Genomic DNA, 19,494 nt, shown 5'->3' with positions numbered 1-19,494 from the left:
GAATCAACTTAGTATAAACGAATAAGGTAATGTACCACTACTCAGTTGTCTAAGGGCCCACTCTAGAGAGGTAATTGTAAGGTGTATGGCCAATAACTCTGTTGTCTTGACTCTTGCCCATAACCACCATATGTGGAATAGTTGTATTGTTAATAATCCTGTGTTTTATTAAAATGTTTATCTATTAATCCATTAATGTGTCCATGATCCTTTTATTTACTTGGGGGCATAAACTGAACTAAGAGTCATATATAAATAGATAAGTGAACAGATATATATATAGAGAGAATCTAGTTAGAGCAAGAAGTCTCTAGATAAAACAAAACCGACAACAAGCATAAAGGTGGGAATAAATCAGCTAAGTAATATCATTTTAATACGGGTTATTGCGGCTCTAGGTTGAAAAGGAAGACCCAACCTGGAAAACCTAGGTATTACACAACGCACTCTAAAGGTCTGACCCTGCAAGTGAAAATAAACCCTTTTCACGATGGGGGGCGGATTCGTCCTAGACTCTTCTTTGAGTTGAAAACCACTAGTCCCCAGTTGGAGGTTTAATCGCCAACTGAGCATTAGCTAACGATTCCATTTAATGATGTTATTATAAGGCCAGGGGATTATACCTCACAACAATATTGGTGCCGTAACCAGGATTATCTTAATTATAACAAATAGAACAATATTGGTTTCCATGTCCAGGATTATCTTAACTATAACAAATAGGACAGTTCGACTGTAACATTCTAGTCTCCCCTAACTTATTATTATTGTCAATTGCCGTCTATTATAGTAAACAACAAAAAAAAAGGATACACGTATATATATGTATATATATATATATATATCTTGCATAAGTGTAAGTGTTGAGAACTTGTTTGGTATGAAATTATGGGAGTGATAATATGTTTAATAAAATGTTATAGTTTCAGAATGAGGAGCTCTTCGACAACAGAAAGGTAAGATAGAAAAAAAAATTTGTGTTTTGGTAGCAATTATTTCTAATTTTAGTTGACTTGAATGTCAAGTGTGTTTGTGTGGGAAGGTAGCGTACATTCCTTAACGTATTATGGAGAATAACATGGAACAGAATGGGCAGGATCAACTCAGAGCTGCCGCACCCCTATTACAACCCACAATTGCTGGATTTTCTAACCTAGTACCTGTGTTATCAGGCTCGCCAGAAGATTCAATTTCCCCTAGCCATTTTTTTGATAGTTTAGAGGAAATAGGTGGTCTAGCTGGGTGGAACGACTTAGTTAAAATTATAGTGGCAAAACGTCGCCTGAAGGGACCAGCATTTGATTTCCTATGTGAATCAACGGATCTGAAAAGAGAAGTAGACTTTGAGCAATTTAAACAAGCTTTCATAACTCGATTTGAGAAAACTGAATCGTTGATAGTGCAGTTGCAGAAGTTTAATTCTGCCAAACAGGAGAATGGAGAGAGTGTGGTTCAGTTTGCTACCAGGCTGAAAAACCTGTGCCGTCATGCATTTAAGACTAGAGGAGATAACGAAGCAGCAAGAGAATTAAGGGATCAAACTTTATTGTCTCAATTCTTAGCTGGGCTGCAAAGTAAAATTAAGAGATTAGTGTTATCCCAGAATCCTCCCGATTTTGAAACAGCTTTTGCTTGCGCCAAGTTGGAGGAGGAGAATGAAAGTTTAATGAAGAAACAGTCTCATGTTGGTGTTTTAGAAGTGATGGAAAGAAAATCTAAGAGTGGTAAGGAGCCGAATAAGAGTCCTAGAAGTTTGGAGGAGCCGGGCAAGAAAGAGGCTCAATCAGACCTAGGGATAGGGAAGTTAGAAAAACAAATAGCAGCGTTGAGCACTGCAGTAGAGAATCAAATGGTAGATTGGCGACATAGAGTGGAGCATTCACAACCAGTTGTTTCTCCCTCGGCTGTGAATCAACCTCTGACAAGGGAACCTTTAATTCTCTTGCCTAATGAGGACACTCTAACTCTGCAGCCAGAAAGATCAGGAGGGCGGTATGTGAATTATGTACCTGTTGATAACCAGTACACTCCACAAGGGCTGTCGTCTAACATCCCTCGCTACAGGTATGGCAATCAGAGTCCATTATCTTATTGTAGTTCGGATGCACAAGGTTTTCGACCACGGTTTTCTCCAAGAGGAAGGAGGGTGCATTTTGATATGGCACCACGCCCACAAAGGGAACAGTATTTTCCTCCAAATCGAACCTATCGTTCACAGGTGGGCTTCTATCAACGAATGCCCAGGAATGCGGCTGTGCAACCTACTCAGAGATGGTCTGGTGTGGGTAATACTCGAGCAACTTTTCAGTCAAACCGACAAACACGAGAAGGAAGGTATGCTACCTACCCTAAAGAGAGATGGCCCCCTAGACAACTTACTCCGGTACAGAATGTTTCACAGTCTAATACGCCTGTTAGCTATAATAATCCAAGCGCTAACCGGAAAGTAGCAAATCGAGTCTATCCTTCCGACACAAATTGTGAATATAAGGGTAGGAGGCCTCAAACGGTCAATAACGTAAATGTAAACGAAACAGGGGGATTTTCGAATGATTGTGAGTGTTCTGAGCAAAACGATTCTTGACTAACTAAGAGAGGTAGGTTAGGCGCGAGGTCAAAAAGGGTTAAATTTGAGTGCGGGAGCGTATCGAAATTAGATGATAATATTTTGCCTATTGTTAAAGGCCTAGTCCAGGGTATTCCAACCTTGTTTCTGGTAGATTCAGGTGCATCGGTCTCATTGCTCTCCCCTGAGATATTTTCTAAAATACCTCATAATGACCAATTGCCAAATAATCAAATATTTTGGGGGACGGTTTATTCTGTTACGGGTCATGAACTTCCAGTGCAGAATAAAGTGACTTTACGCATTTCCTTAGATGGTGTGGAATTCATTGAAGATATTCTTGTCTCAGAAAGTAAACTGAGTGATAAATATCAGATGGTTTTGGGGGCTGATTTGCTGCGGAAGCACGACTTCGTAATACACATGGGGACAGGTATGATTAAGTCAGTGCCAAGGCATGTCTGTATGCGTGAAGAAGGTGTTAGGGACAGAATAATGAAGTCATATGAACATACCCCAGGTAGAACTGTTACACAGGAAATAATTCCACCTCTCACGGAACGTGTTCTAATGCTACAGTGCAACGATCAGTTAAAGGACGAGTGTGAAGTGGTTATAGAACCTAACCCTAAATTTAAGAATGACTCTTTGGCAATTAAATGTGTTCTTTCATGTCTCAATGACAAAAGACAGGCCCGTGCTGTCATAGCTAATTTATCTACAGAACCAGTACGCCTGCAAAAGAACTCTAAAGTAGTTCAGGTTCACACCATAAGTGACCAGCAGTTTAAGTTAGCTTCTGAATCTTCAGGAGGAATGGATGAAGACATTATTACTATGGACGATTTTGAATTAGATCATTTGAAGATGCACGAGAAAGAACAACTGCAAGAGTTGTTATCGAGATATTTGGATGTCTTTGCAAAAGCACCGCATCAGTTGAGTGGTTCAGATGTTCTCAAACACAGAATTAAACTCACAGATGATAGACCTATCAAACTGAAACAATATCGTGTTCCACATGTTTTCAGACCTGAAATCGACCGCCAAATACAAGAATTGTTAGATGCCGGAATTATTGAATATAGCAAGTCACCATTCGCGGCACCATTAGTGCCAGTTCGGAAGAAAGATGGCAGTTTACGCATCTGCATTGAGTTTAGGAAATTAAATAGTATTACTGTACCAGATGCTTATCCAGTGCCAAACATGGAAGATACTCTTAGTATGATCGGGAAGGCTAAACTATTTTCGAAAATGGATCTTGCATATGGTTACCATCAGCTATTTGTACATGAAGCTGATCGTTTCAAGACAGGCTTCATCTGTCATGCCGGGTTATTTAATTACCGACGCTTGCCTTTTGGGCTTCGAAATGCGCCTGCAACGTTTAACCGTGGCCTTCAATTTGCTTTAAGAGGTCTCCAATCCGAAGCCATCTTCATCTATCTGGACGATATCATTTTGTGTTCAGAAACGTTCTCTGACCACCTCCGCAAACTTGAATTAGTGTTTGCAAGATTGAGACAATATAATCTGAAATTAAAGCCTAGTAAATGTGAGTTTCTGAGAACTGAGATTGATTTCTTGGGACATGTCGTTAGTGCCGAAGGAGTGAAACCCGACCCCAGAAATGTGAAAGCTGTAAGGGAGTGTAAACCCCCAAAAAACGTGAAACAAGTTCGTGGATTTTTAGGAATGTGTAACTTCTATCGCAAATTCATCCCAGACTTTGCTAGTATTTGTCTTCCTTTGACAAAACTAACAAAAAAATCAGTGCAGTTTGTATGGGACGAAGCTGCAAATAAAGCTTTTGAGAAGTTAAAAGAACTGTTGACTTCTGAACCAGTTCTTATATATCCTAATTTTAAGAAGGAATTTTATTTAACTACAGATGCCAGTGAAAAAGCGATCTCTGGAATTTTGGAACAATGTGGACAAACTGGTGTTCGCCAACCAATAGCGTATGTGAGTAGGCAACTAAGGGCGGCCGAGTTAAATTACAGCGTTACAGAAAAAGAAGCATTAGTAATTGTCTTCTCCATTAAACAGTTCCATCCTTTCATATATGGACGACAAATGGTTATAGTAACAGACCAGAGACCCCTGCAATACTTACTTCATCTGAAGAATCCAAATGCACGTCTTACACGTTGGAATCTTATGTTGATGGGGTACGATTTTACATTTCAGTATCGCCCGGGAAAGAAAAATCAGAACGCAGACTATCTGTCTAGACCAGTTAGTGCACTAGACACACAGATGCCAATTGACTTGAACCAGGTCAGTCAAGATGGGAGCAATAGCAACAGTGGCGATCCACAAGAGTTCACTCGTAAATTGCAACAAGAAGATCCAAAACTAAAACCAATTTTGGAACAATTAGAAGGGAAGACAGAGTCTCTTTCCCCCAAATTAGCAAACCAATACTTTGTAAGAGACGGACTGTTGTATCACTATTCCCTACCATCAGATAAGTCAACTAGGGGTGAACCTTTGGAACAACTAGTAGTACCAAGCAAATTAAGAGGTGAGATATTAAAAGCATGCCATGATGCACACTGTTCAGGACATATGGCTCTCACCAAGACTCTTCAGAGAATCAGGCAGGACTATATATGGGACAACATGTACTCCGACACAAAGAATTATGTTAGTTCTTGTCCAAGTTGTATGGAAAAACGAGGTTTTAAACCTAAAGCCAAAGCGAATTTGGTTAGAGCTGAAGCGGAAGCAAAACCTTTTTATAAAATTGCAGTCGATGTGTTAGGACCGTTACCAACTTCAGAAGAGGGTTACAAGTATATCTTAATGGTAGTGGATCACTTTACACGGTATGTGGAGGCATTTCCTATGCGTACTCAAACAGCTCAGCAGGTCGCGGAAACCCTCATCGATGGAGTATTAAGTCGTCATGGGATACCATCCATAGTACTCTCAGATCGTGGCAGTAATTTTGTATCACAGTTAATGCAAGAAGTGTATGCAAAACTTGGAGTTAGAGCAGTACGAACGAGTGGATATCATCCCTCAAGTAATGGAAGATGTGAAAGAATAAATCAGACATTAGAGAATATCTTGTCACACATGGTGGCCTCTGCTCAACATGAATGGCCTAAATTTTTGCAGATTGCTTTGTTAGCCTATCGCTCTGCATTTCACAGTGCTACAGGAGAAACTCCTAGTTTTCTACTGTACGGACGTGATATTGTATTGCCACAGCACATCTGGAAATCTGATGTTCAGCCAACATATTCGTCATTAGAGAATTATAGTGAAGCATTGTGTGCACGACTGAAGAGAACTTATGAGATTGTCAAAGAAAACCTAGAGGAGGCTGATGAAGAACAAGAAGCCTATAGATGGCGGAAAGCAATTGACAAGAAAATACGAGTTGGCAGCGTAGTTTATTTGTATGTGCCTAGAGTGAAAAGAGGTTTTACACGTAAGCTGGCTCGACAAAATGTGGGACCGTATCGAGTTATTAGTCAGACATCTCCTGTAAATTATGAAATTCAGAATTTAACAAAACCAAAAGACAGACAACTCGTACATGTGGATAGACTTACAAAGATTACTGAAAGGAAACCCTTTTTGGAAGTGAAAACTAGAATAGAGGAGCAAACCGCTCCAAAGCATATGGAGGTACACCCTAAGGCGACCTCAGTTGAAATAGAGGAAGGAGAGGAGAGCGACCAAGAAATTTGGTGGGATGCTCTCCCTGGTCAGCTGGGTAGGACATATCGGCAAATAAGATCGGTATCCAGACCAACAGATGAGTCAAACAGGACAATTAAGCGATCAGTATCATCGGAGCAAGTTCAACAAGCACCACGAAGTGACCCACAAGAGTATCCTGACTCTAGAACATGGTTAAGTCGACCAACACATCACTATCACTTAAGAAGTAGAGATCGCCAATTAGAACGAACCTCAGAAGAAGCAGATGTCAAGAGTGCTGATGAAAGGCGTAAGCCAACTGTTATTTTTTTAAGCCAAGAAAAGGAAATTCCAACAGATGGCGAGGCATCACTATCCACAGGTGAAACAACTCATGAGTTCGAGGTATCTCCAACGGAGGAAGATGATGTAACAGATGACGTTGAGACAGATAATGATGTTGAAGGAAGAAGACTATCCACAACGGAAGGAGTTTCAGATGTTGAGGGTACGGAAGAACGGTCATCGCAAGATGCTCTAGAATGGTTTAAAGAAACGGTTGGTAGATGGAAAATTTAAATAAAAAAAAAAATAATAATAAAATAAAAATAATGAAATAAAAATATATTTATATATATATATATATATAACAAAATGAAAAAGTACATCATCTCCTGAGGAAGATATTGATGGAACAGGTGAGGAGCATCTACATCCTCCAACTTGCATGTTTTCTAAAGGCTTTGATAAGTGGCTTTGATAAGGTAAATAAACAGAATACATATATACTCATAGTTTGTGTGCATATGATTACTTCGTATTCATTCATCTCATTCAACTTTGTACCAGTTGGTTTTACCTTGTAGGTTTCCTCCTGTGAAATAAGGCTATACTGAAAAGGCAAGACTAATAGAATCATAAATATCATGAGTCCATGGTTTGAATCTTTAATATCACGGAATGTATGGATGATAGGATGTTTATTAATTATAATAGTAAAGGAAGCTGAGGCTTATGAGATAGAAAAATGTACCATAGTAAACGGCAGTTATCGCTGCACATTTGTAAAACCAAGTGAAGTGAAGCTCGATTTAATGGTAGAAGGCGGATGTGTTAAAAATAAATGCAGAAATTGTTTAAAACAGTGGGTAACAAGAATACTGTATTCCAATGGATCATTGGGTATTCCTCAACACTTTATTATTAATCAAGTGATGCGTAGAAACGGTACTTCTCAGGTTTATCGATGCCAAAAGGAAGGAAGACCTTGTCACTGTTCACGTCAGAAGTGTAATGGGTCGATGGAATTCTGTTTTCAGATGGAATGCAACCAACAGTCGGATTGCATTTGTGATATCGAATCAGCCGAAACAAGATGGTTAGCATTAACGGATGGAGGAATTTCAGTAAATCCAACGCTTATCTCTTTTAAACGCTGCACTGTGCTGCGACCGTCTTCGAGGTCACATCGACAGTTATTAGCTGAGGAGATGGCTAAGTTTGAGGAGCAGGGAATTAAAGTGCTGTTTACGGATTCAGTATTTACATTAGATAGGAAAGGAACTTTAATTATTCGAAAACAAGGTATCGAAAAGATAATGCGTGTCACTGAACCTTTACAAGCCCAAGTACCTTTAGAAATGTTAAGAATCCCAGGAGCATTAAAATTTTCCTTCATTACTGAAAAGGGCAATGTACTGCAGGGTGTAGTACATGTTTCTGGAAGAAATGAATGTTATCAGTTGAATTGTGTTTTTTGTTGGGAGCTGATTAAAAATAGGCATTGTCTACCAGAAACTTTAGTGTATTGTACTTATGTAACTGTAGGCATTACGACATTAATGGCTGTCTACTACAGTAAAGTACTGATACAATTATTGTGGCAAGTTATCAGAGCCTTAACATTGCTATTAAGGGCCGGATGGCGGTTAGCGAAATTAGCAGGTCACATTTCAGCCATCGCAGGAATTAATACTGGTGAAAGAATAGCCCAAACGACTGAGCGAGTCAGTCAACATTTTGAGAATCATGCGAGAGGAATGGGTAGAGTAAATGATCAAGGGCCATTGATTGCAACTGTTATTATGTTGCTAGGGTTAATAATAACCACGCTAGCTGTAGACGAATGTAGTAATCATCAAGTTATACCATCCGAAGTACGTGAGTGTGATGGAAACGAAGGCACAAATCCTTGTGAACTGTTTACCCATGCTCGAGTTACACTGAGGAATCTTGAATTTACGCAGTGTCTATGGTTCACCTCAACTACTGATCAAACAGTGTTTCAGCTAAAAATTACATTTAAAGAAGTAAAATGCCGATGGTCAACAACGCGACTTTATTATACGTTTCCTGTGGATGAGCATCTAGTCAGCCAAACTAGCTGCCCACAAAATCAGTTCTGTCGTTGGGGAGATGTATGCCACAGAGACTTCAACTTCCCCGCTTTGACAAAGGAATCTTTAAGTTGGCCTGGGATTACGAACTGTCTAGCTGGAGATAGCGGTTCGATATGTTTGATAATCGATAGTCAATCATGTATCCATTACCGAGTATGGCTTGTCCCTGACTTTACGAAATCATACGAAGTAAGAAAAATCAATGGTATGTCTTGTTCCTATGTAGTCATTGCTCACACAGAAGAGGACGGACGCGATGAAGAAATAATCTTCGAGGAGTATGCTCGAACACAGAAGGGAATAGAAATGCAAGTGGTTGGTGCATATGACCAGCCAACAGGAATCACGGATTCCCAGTTAATTTTGCGAGTGGGACAGCCCCAGGAGGCATACTTGGATAAGGCTGCTCCTATATCAAGGCCGAAGTATGGTGAGATAGGAGACGTCCAGTCTAACTATGGTGTTTCGAAGGATTTCATTTTTGATGAAAATATGATCACATGTCATTTGTACGAAGCAAGAGTTACTTGCGGTAGGAAAGAGTCATATTTGCTGAGGATGGTGAAAGGAAAAATTAACAAATTGCCGAAAACACGAACATATCATCAGTTCTACACAGAGCAGTCGGGACAATTATTATCAAAAATGCTTCGATCTGCACCTTTAGTGCTAGATCTGAACTTTAATGGATATACATTCTTCATGGAAACTCATACTGTATGTCCAAAACTATCACCTGAAATAACAACTCCAGTGGGATGCTATGTTTGTGACACAATGGTAGTAACTCGGGTGACAGCATCATCAACCTGTTTAGCCGGAAGAGTTGTTGTCACTTTTAAGAATATTGAAGTAGCTACTAAATCTTTATATTTGACTACCACAGCCACAGATTTTGAAATACAATTTAAAACGGATCAGAAGTGCCATGAGGAAAAGATTTGCCTCATTGGACGCACAATCTCGGATTGCCGCGATTTGAAATTTTGTTTAGACGACCCTACAATACTAGTAATGCATCTAAACTATTCACAGGTAAAGACCCAACCAAGTTTCACGCCAGGAGAAAATCCATGGGAAGCCTTTGTAAGGCTTATTCGAGGAACCAGTATGATTTCTTGGCTCCTCTATCCAGCGATCCTAGCTGCCATTGTTTTAGGAAGTTTATTTATGATTGGGGCTTGTTTGGCCTGTATAAAAAAGTAAGTCACAGGAAGTTCAAGGAATGCTCAAGAAAAAAAAAAAAAAAAAATATGCATATACAGATATATCTCATGATTTTGGCATCTCATTTTAACCAACAGTATTGATTAAGAACTTTAGGAATCTAGAATAATTGGATAGGTAGTAAGGAAGGTTAATTAGGTTGAAGTTCAAGGGAGAAGAAAGGTGTGAAAATTTGCCGGTCTCATCCTTTCTTTATAACTTACGAAGAAATGGAATGAGAGAAGAGCTAGAATAGTAAATTAGTCGTCATCTCTGTCTCTTTCTTTACAGAAAAGAGAAAAGAAGAGGAGGACGTATTGTAACGTTCGGAAAATTTGACTAGCAGTAGCCCTCGCCACAACTTTCTACTGAAAACAATGGAATGGAATCACCGAGTCACAGGAACATTGGAAGCCGCTATTGCACAACAACTATCCACTGTCCCCACAATCTATTATACCAGGTTGACGCGTAATGCGTACGAACCAATGCGAGAGACGTTTCCATCACTGGGGTATGTAATTCTAAATCCAAGAGGATGTGTGATTCCGTCTGGATCACATCGAACCATTAATACTGGATTAAGGATCCTAATACCACCTGGTTGCATAGGTTTTGTTGCCCCTCGTGAAGGCCACACGGTGTTGCCATTAGGGTTGAGATTGGAAGCTCAAATAATTACTCCAATAACCACTGAGCCACTACAAATCACTTTTTTTAATGTCAGTTCCAGGAGACTTGTGATTGGGCAAGGCGTGAGAATGGCCTGGATAATCTGCGAGCGTGTCGAATTCCCAGATCTAATGGAGAGACGATTAGGATGCAATGTCACTCCTCATAATACTGAACCCTCTTTTTCGATTCCTCAACAGGTCCTGGGAGAAGAATTTTATCGAATGAATCACAGTACGAAAGGAGTTTGTGTGATCTTGTGTAACCGGATATTTGAAGTAACACCGATAAGATGTGATGAGATGAGTGCTTCTCAGGATGCGGAGCGTGTGCGTGGGTGTTTTGCATCCATGGGATTCCTAGCCCAGATTTATTATGATGCATCAGTGGTAGAAATTGGTACGATCTTAGAGGGCATTGCGGCTGAAGACCAGTCACATGTAGACTGCTTTGTCTGCTGTATCATCACCCATGGGGAAGATAATAAGCTGCTTGCACGAGATGGTTCGTATACTTTTGATCACATCACCTATCCCCTCCTGGAAGTGAATGCACCTACTTTGAAAGGTAAACCTAAAATATTTTTCATCCAGAACTGCCATGGTGTCGGGCTAACCGGCTCTGAAGTACCGCCGGCAGAGATAAAAATTGACCCATCAACCATTCAACCCTTTGCCCATGCAGATTTTCTTTTAGTACATTCAGCAGTACAGGGATGCCAATCCTGGCAAATGAAGAAAAGTGGTAGTTGGTTTCTTCAACGTCTTTGTGACAAGTTAGAAGGAGCCAATGGAGCAATCAATTTATTAGGGGTTCTCACCACCATGAACAGGGAGTTTGTGCAGATTTTCGAAACAATGCAAGACCCAAAACCAGTACCCATAGAGGGAGTACCATGTATCGCGTCTTGGTTGACTAAATCAATATATTTTGCTCCAAGTCTCAGCCTCTTGGCTATCGAAGATCCCTGGGACATACTTGACGCCCTGGAGGGTCCAAAGACCCCAGACCATTCAGACGGCCCCAGCGACAAAGAAAATTGCGTGGAACTGATAGGTTAGGGAAGATGAGCATTCATAAATGATCAAAAAAAAAAAAAAAAAAAAAAAAAAAAAAGGGGGCCACCATTATTTCAAAAAAAAAAAGGGAAAAAAAAAAAAGGATCAAAACAGACCTCTTTGTTTTGTAATTTTTATACAAAAAAAAAAAAACTGTATATCTATAGATATATATACTAATGAATAACCACACTAATAGTAATAAGAATAATCTTTGGGAAAAATGTTATTGATCAAAAAAAAAAAAACCCAACATTCTCAACCACTCTGCCTAAGGCAAACTCATCATGTTACAGGCAAGTCAAGACAGCAAGGAAAATCTTAGCAGGGCATGGCTACCAGAGGAGCTGACCCCGTAGAGGATATCGAGGAGGTATTGAATAATTTGAGAATGGAAGTGCATCAGGCCCAAAGATACTATCTACACCCACGGGTGTCCACAAACTTGACTACTCAGGAATGGTTGCAGCAAGCTCTGACGAATTCACTACGTATACAAGGACTATCTGTCCTGTGCCTCCGTCAGACTGAAACCTTAGTCTCTACGATCGAAGAACGAACCGAGAAAGAAGCTCTGTTCGCATCTGTTAAGAAACACATCCTGAGTATGTATCCCGATTCTAGAGTATCGATAATTGGTTCAACCTCTACTGGACTTGATACATGGAATTCGGACTTAGATGTCCATGTGAAGTTGTCAGGTGTGCACTCTAAGGTGAGAAAGGTCTCCGAAACAAGAGTACTAGAAACCATATGCTCTGGACCTCGGAGGCGCACGAATTGTATGGGAGCAGACGCCATTGTTCAGGCCCAAGTTCCCATAGTTAAAGTACTCTATAACAGCCAGGGTCCAAGACGAGAGACTATGTTGGTCGATATATGTCTAAACAATCGATTCGCCGAAGCCAACAGCGCTTTACTTCGTTTGTATGTGGAGATGGATATAAGGGTAAAGACTCTTATCCTAAATCTAAAACACCTAACGAGGAAGTTCCATATTGAAGGAGCAGGGCATAATGGGATATCGTCATACACAATCTCACTAATGGTAATCTATTATCTGCAGAAGGTTCATCCGCCAGTTCTCCCAGTCCTACAGGAGTTACCTGGAACTACCGAGGACTACTGGAAAAGGAAGTCTCCTGCCCACATTCAGCATGAAGTAGAATGGACATCTAAAACTTGGCCCGGACGGGAAAAGAATCGCGATGGAGTCGGGGAGCTATGGCTCCGAATGCTATTATACTATAGCGAGGAATTTAAGTACCAAAACGTCATTATTTCGGTAAAAAGAGATGAAATGTTGTTTAGAAGTGCCAAACCGGCGTGGAGCTCACCGCTCGTAGTCGAGGATCCCTTTGAGGACGATCGTAATCTTGGAAGACCACTCAGTTGGCCGAATTTCAAGATGTTTCGACAGGTTCTCAGATCTACACTCTTCGTGGCTACCACCACGGAAACTATCTTGGAAAGAAAGACTGCTGAAGTCTTAAGAAGGAGTAAAAGTACCTTCGCCAGCTCAGGGAAATAATCTGTACAAAAAGACAAACGAAGTGAATAACCAGTGACGTAATAAAAAAAAAAAAATGTAAATAAATAATAAATCCTTGTATTCGCTATTCGAAAATGCAAATATTGAATTTTCTTCATCCTGGAAATAAAAATTTGGATATTTTTGTTGCTGTTAGGAATAGATAAAATAAAATCTGAACGGAAGGTATGTCTATTATTTAGGTATAGACCTAAGGCTTTCAAGAGGACACGACAGAGATGAGTGGAGTAATGATTATAATCCTTGGAGTCTTCCTGACCTATATCCAGGCTGTAGTCACCGAAGACGTTTTTCTCATGCAGCCGATCAATCGGACGGCTATTTTGGGGCAATCAGTGATCTTGCCGTGTAGCAGTACAACCCCGGTGAAAAACTGCGAGTGGTTTAGAGATGGTAGATCCCTAGGAGATGAATATCATATTGGAATCTGGACCAGATATGGTATTGTTTCCACTGTGGCGAATACATACAATCTGCAAATCAAGCCTGTCGAATTGGAGGACGAAGAGAGTTTTCACTGTGAATTAACCCTCCTTGATGGGAGTGTAAGTGTTTCCTCAAGAGCTTTTCTGACAGTATTGATTCCCCCAGATTCACCCTTTATTGTGGAAGGTGCCCAGTTTAACCTAATAGAAGGACAAGAATTAATACTGACCTGTCGAGTGATCTCAGGTAAGCCATCCCCAAGTGTATTTTGGAGAGATTGGGGTCAACAAATAGTGACGTCAGATGTGACGTTAAAGGAGCGAGTAGATTCTGTGAACAAGACGACAATTGTAGATGTAACGTGGAGCCTAAAATCGATCAACGATTCTTGGGACCAGAAAATCATTACCTGCGTCACGGAGCACCCGGCGCTGACTGAAATTCGTTATGCCTCGGTTGTCATTAATGTGAAATTCAAGCCTAGAATAACTATGCAACTTATGAAGAGCCCAAAAATGGTGGGTGATGACCTACAAATTTTCTGTCATGCCAGAGCGAACCCCAGCAAAATGAATTATTTCTGGTATCGGAATAATATAACACTTCATGAGACCAGTCGACCCTTATTGGAAATACGCGACTTGCAGGAAGAGAATGATGGAGATTTAATTTCCTGTTTAGCGGAAAATCAATTGGGGTTCTCAGTCAAATCCTATCGTATTGACATTATGTATAAACCTGTATTATTGTCCAAATTAAATGACACTGCCGCCCAGGTCGGCGAAACAGTCATTCTGAATTGTACCGTGCGTGCAAAACCCCAAACACAAATTAAATGGAAGAAGGATGGAGTAATTCTCCACAATGCCCACTCACAGGAGTTAATCATTGACAACTTGCAAGAACGAAAAACTGGAAGATATGAATGCTACGTTTCTTGTTCCCCATTTCCCACGATTCAGGATGATTGTCTTGTATTTATTTCAGGTCCGCCTCTGGTGCACTGTAGGTTAAACCACGAAGCAGAATTGGAAGAAATTCTACACCTCCCATGTATGATTAAGAATGTGCCACCAGTCAGAAACTGGTATTGGTCGTTCGAAGGACGGGCGCTTCCAGACCAATTTCGATGGGATCTTAAGGTTCACAACTATACCAGTTACACTCGTGTTACATTGATCCTTATAAGAGTCACCTCTGACACCTATGGTCAGTACATCTTTCACGCGATCAACGAGTGGGGAACAACAGAAATAAAAGTGATGGTAAGTCCACAGAAAACGAATTTTGAATTTATAACTTTAGTGTTAGCAGTGGCCAGCAGCCTAGGGACACCAGCAGCTACCTACTTAGCGCCAATAGCTGGAATTGTTGAATACGAGGTAATTCTTTAAAAGGATTAGTCTAAAACAAAAAAAAAAAATAACAATAATAAAAAAAAAAAAAAAAAAAGGGAGAGATGTTCTTTTCAACCTCATCTACCTCATAACTCTACAATCAAAAAAAAAAAACAATATTCACAACTACAAATTCAGAATGAGTCGGTGGAGAAGTTTTCAGAGTAGTAAAGGTCGTGTCGTGTGTAAGTACACTTCCCCCACAGCGGGCGAACCACACACAGGGTGTTCTACAGTTTCAGATTTAAAAGGCCAATCTCTCACTCGCTATGCGATGGACTCAACAGAAGAAACCCACTGTGAGATGTGTAGAAGAGTCCGTAAGCGTAATCGAGACGTAAAGCGAGGTGCCATGGAGTTTGTTAGCCAAATTGACCAGATTCGCAGTCCATTCTTACATGTCTGGAAGAAATATTGTCAACAAAGAATAGACACTTAGTATTAGTAACGGCCATATGGTGCAAGAAAGCCTATGGCTTATGCTGCACCAGCCAAAAAAAAAAAAAATCCGAACAAAACAATGATAAAAACAAAAATTAAATAAATAAATAAATAATAATAATTAATAAATAAATAAAAATAATAAAATGAAATTAAAAATTAAATAAAAAGGAAATTAATCCTATCATCCTATGCGTTTCCCTTACCCGAAAGTACTATCCAGATGACCTTTGAATTTCCCCAAACTGTCGGCCTCTACCACCCATGAAGGCAACTTATTCCAGTAATTTATAACTCGCTGGCTAAAATAAAACTTCCTGCAGTCCAATCTAAACATTTCCCCGCGTAACTTGAATTTATGAATCTATAACACTTATCCTCTGACAAGAAGTGTATCAACACAAACAGTCATCAGCATCGTAGAGAGTAACGTTATGAAGTCGGGACATGTAGCCAACAATTTAAGTACCACCGAGAACTCGAAACAACCGGATAGTGCAGATTGGATCTATGATGAAGAGGCCCTTCCTCCTTTACCACTTTTATGTCTTCTCAGAAATTAAAAAAAAAAAAAAAAAAACATTTAAGTAGCTTGAGAGTCGTCAACTTTTTGAGAGTTACTATCGCTACATCATGATCATCAGAGTCGATTCCGACATCAACTAATATTGCTATGTGTTAAGTAATCACCACATATAGTATGTGTATCATGAACAGCATATAACCTATGCACTAAATATGCCTACCTCTAATATATACATGCATAGATAAAAGAAGGAAGTAGTTAAGAAATTTAGTAAAGACAAGAAAGTTGTTCTTATAAACCATTATTTATAACCACACGAACACCCAACGCTTACAAGAAAATTCATCATTTTACAGGCGAATAAATTCATCAAGTGGACAAAAAGAGATCAATTATGGCAAGTGGAGGAGATGAATCGGTAGAAGCCCTCGAACGAGAGTTGACCATTTGGAAGATAGAAGATCCGCACACTGAGGAATGCTGCCCACGCTCACAACTTTCTGCCGACATGCCATATGACAGTCAAAATAGGGTGATACAAGCACTGGCTAATCCACTACGATTACGGGCTTTGACTACATCTTGTAATCGCCATACCTTCAAAAAGAACCCCACCAGAAGCGAATGGAAGGAGAAGGAAACATTATTTGCGTACGTTCGAGGATACATCTCTAAGACATATCCTGGCTCCAGTCTATCAGTTATTGGTTCCTCAATTACCCGACTTGATGCCTGGTACTCAGCGTTAGATATTAATGCCAATATTCCAGTCCTCGAATCCGAAGAGAAAAGAATTTTAGTGGAGAGAACCATCGAGGAAATATGTACAGGTTTGAAAATCCACACATTGTGCATACAAGCAGACGCGATTGTTCATGCACGAACACCAGTGGCGAGATTAGATTTTAAGAGTCGTGGGCCTCGACGAGAAAAACTAAGAGTTACAATTTGTCTGAATAATTCACTTGCTGAAGCTAGCAGCTACCTTCTCCAAACTTACGCAAGACTAGATGTAAGGGTGAAGATCCTCGTAGGAAGCCTAAAAAAGATCACCAAGAAACTTCACAAGGAAAAGGTTGGAAAAAGTGGCCTACCCTCCTACGGACTATCTTTGATGGTCATTTATTACCTACAACAGGTTCGTCCACCCGTTCTCCCGGTGTTGCAGGATATACCCGGAATGACAAAAGACTGGTGGATAGAGCGACGGCCTATATCTTTTCAGAATACCATAGGAGAAATAATCAACACTTGGCCCATATGGAAAAGGAATCAAGATCAAGTTGGAGAACTTTGGTTACGTATGTTACTCTTTTACAGCGACGAATTTGATTACCAGAACACAATCATGTCGATCACACGTGGAAGAATGTGCTCCAGAAGGGCTGAGTGGGAATGGAATTCCCCACTAGCCATTGAAGACCCACTTGAAATAGAACGAAATCTAGCAAGGCAAGTTAGCCGATGGAATTTTCTTCAATTTAGACAAACTCTCCGGTCAATACTCATAAAGGCTGCCACTACGGAAACAGAGTTAGAACGAAAAGCGACCAAACTGATTGAGAGTAACCCTTCCTTTGATAACCTCGAGGAAGAAATTGCTAAAAAAAAAAAAAAAAAAAAAAAGGTTGTATACAACCTTGCCTTCCAAATATTATTTTGGGTAATCCATTGGTAGGTAAACTATGTTAAGACGCAATGTTAATTTAATTGGTGTATTAAGTATGCACTCTATTCCTTCGTAAAATATTCACATTGTAAAGAAGTCCGAGATTAAATGTTACTTAGATGAAAAGGTTGCTGACAGATGATAAGTAATATTCTCAATGCATACTTATATGTAATGATTTAAACTTCTTTGGTTTAATTTCTGAAATTGAGAGGAAGGATGTTAACAAAATATATATATTGTAATAACCTTTTTAATGAATATTGTTAATTCGATGTAACTTTAATTGAAATGGTTAGTTTATGGTCATGTCATATTACTATATTCATATTCTTATATCATATGATATTATTATATCTCACTATGAGTATGTTATCTCAAGATATTAGGTAACTTAACGTATTGTATCGTATTATAGTATATCCCATACGGACATTTAACTATGTAGTTCCATTTGAACTGGGTTGGTTTCGGATATATCAAACGAAAAGCCACCCAGAAATGTATTTTTGAAGTTTAAGAAGTTAATTTGACCATGTAACATTTAACTTTATCATTTGATGTTTAAGGTACTGTATTTATCTATTTATTATAGTGATATGTATAACTAAGATATAGTGTTAAATCAAGAAATATAACATTGATTGAAATGGATACTAATAGTCAATTGTAAAATGACCTAATATATCATACTATGAGCTGATTTGTAATACTGATATTACGTTTTGTTCTTTTTCTTTCATGTAAATGGGCAATGAGTGCTGACAAGAGAGATGTGCCATCATCAAGGTTGGGCCGATGTTTTCTTAGTGTTTCTCAATGTATTAGGACTTGTCTTAATGTAAGTGCCATTTAAAGAAGAGAAATATAGATCTATGTAACTATGTAACTCCCTAGGACTCAAACACACCAACATCCTATTCCGTTCTTCTTCAGACAGACTAGAACTTTGTTCAAATAAGGACTTGCTCTCCACAGCGACGCTGTCGTTCCAGAAGTGAATCCGTTAAGTAAGGCTATTTGTGTTTTCCTACAAGATTTTCGCAGAAAGCTGTTGTCGAACTTTCCAAATTAGACTTTTAGTTCCACCTTCCTAAAGTGCCAACGAACTGTTCCAGAAGTGTGTGTGATACAACAATGAAGATTTGTTCACCAACTCTGGTGATCTATTGTTGTTAAATTTTGTTTTGATAAATTAATATGAAGTTTGGTAAAGAAATTGGATCAATGATCAATGTAAATTTCTCACAAGTTACAGGTATAACTGCGGAAATTAATTTAAAAAAAAAAAAAAGGAAGTGTCGATCTGGAGTCGTTATACTCTCTTCTTGTATTCGAGATTCGGTGATAACTTAGCAAACTTTAAGCGCAAACGAGACACATACTTAGAAGATTCGCGTTTCACAATTTTAAGCTCAGTTATTACTCTTTCCTGATAGCATACCGTAAATTAGAAAGGGTGGAAAGGGCCTGCGGCTCCTAACGGCACCCTGAAACTTCTTCAGTCAGTCGCACTGAACTTTTACCGAGGAGAACTCCTACCACACAAAAGAACGCACTCATATCACGTACCTTTTTAAAAATAATGATAATAATAGATAAAAAATAAAGCAATAAAAAGAATAAGAGGAATAACAATACTACTAGTAAATAAATGGTAAAGTTTATCAGCTTACATTTGGTTTACCTCCGGGGAGGGAGAGTGTTTTCGACCAATCCTTGGTCTTCACAGTTGGTGAAGGGAGGAACGTTGCCAAGGCAACCAGTCACCCCCCTTTTTATTCTAATATGTAGTTACTACAGCAGCTGTCTATTAATAATTGACATTATTCAAATCATAAACATATTCCGAATCTGTTCAAGACAAAACAGATTCTGTGTGAATCAACATTTTCCAAGTGAAAGTTTTGTGTTTTGTTCCA

General features: G+C 39.4%; 3 protein-coding genes across 3 annotated transcripts; all 3 read left to right on the top strand.

The window, feature by feature from the left end:
* Nucleotides 1-11,892: 11,892 nt before the first annotated feature.
* On the top strand, nt 11,893-13,092 carry LOC150084580 (terminal uridylyltransferase 7-like). Its single transcript, XM_090376294.1, has one exon. The coding sequence runs from the start codon at nt 11,893-11,895 to the stop codon at nt 13,090-13,092; it is 1,200 nt and encodes a 399-aa protein (XP_090232420.1).
* Nucleotides 13,093-13,331: 239 nt separating this feature from the next.
* On the top strand, nt 13,332-14,933 carry LOC150084579 (irregular chiasm C-roughest protein-like). Its single transcript, XM_090376293.1, has one exon. The coding sequence runs from the start codon at nt 13,332-13,334 to the stop codon at nt 14,931-14,933; it is 1,602 nt and encodes a 533-aa protein (XP_090232419.1).
* A 1,364-nt stretch (nt 14,934-16,297) lies between these two features.
* LOC150084578 (terminal uridylyltransferase 7-like) lies at nt 16,298-18,573 on the top strand. The gene is made up of 2 exons (XM_090376292.1): nt 16,298-17,468; nt 18,470-18,573. The coding sequence occupies exons 1-2, from the start codon at nt 16,298-16,300 to the stop codon at nt 18,571-18,573; spliced, it is 1,275 nt and encodes a 424-aa protein (XP_090232418.1).
* Nucleotides 18,574-19,494: the final 921 nt, after the last annotated feature.

This window comes from Mastigoproctus giganteus, chromosome 6 (assembly GCF_048544385.1).
Source record: "Mastigoproctus giganteus isolate SK-2022 chromosome 6, ASM4854438v1, whole genome shotgun sequence".
Taxonomy (NCBI): domain Eukaryota; kingdom Metazoa; phylum Arthropoda; class Arachnida; order Uropygi; family Thelyphonidae; genus Mastigoproctus; species Mastigoproctus giganteus.
This window is presented reverse-complemented; position numbering and strand designations above follow the sequence as displayed.

What these genes read in the sequence shown, in the direction of transcription:
- LOC150084580 (XM_090376294.1), top strand. Translation starts at nt 11,893, where the DNA reads ATGGCTACCAGAGGAGCTGACCCCGTAGAGGATATCGAGGAGGTATTG.
- LOC150084579 (XM_090376293.1), top strand. Translation starts at nt 13,332, where the DNA reads ATGAGTGGAGTAATGATTATAATCCTTGGAGTCTTCCTGACCTATATC.
- LOC150084578 (XM_090376292.1), top strand. Translation starts at nt 16,298, where the DNA reads ATGGCAAGTGGAGGAGATGAATCGGTAGAAGCCCTCGAACGAGAGTTG. An exon ending in AGCGACCAAACTGATTGAGA is followed by an intron (nt 17,469 to 18,469) that starts GTAACCCTTCCT and finishes GTAACTCCCTAG; the next exon opens with GACTCAAACACACCAACATC.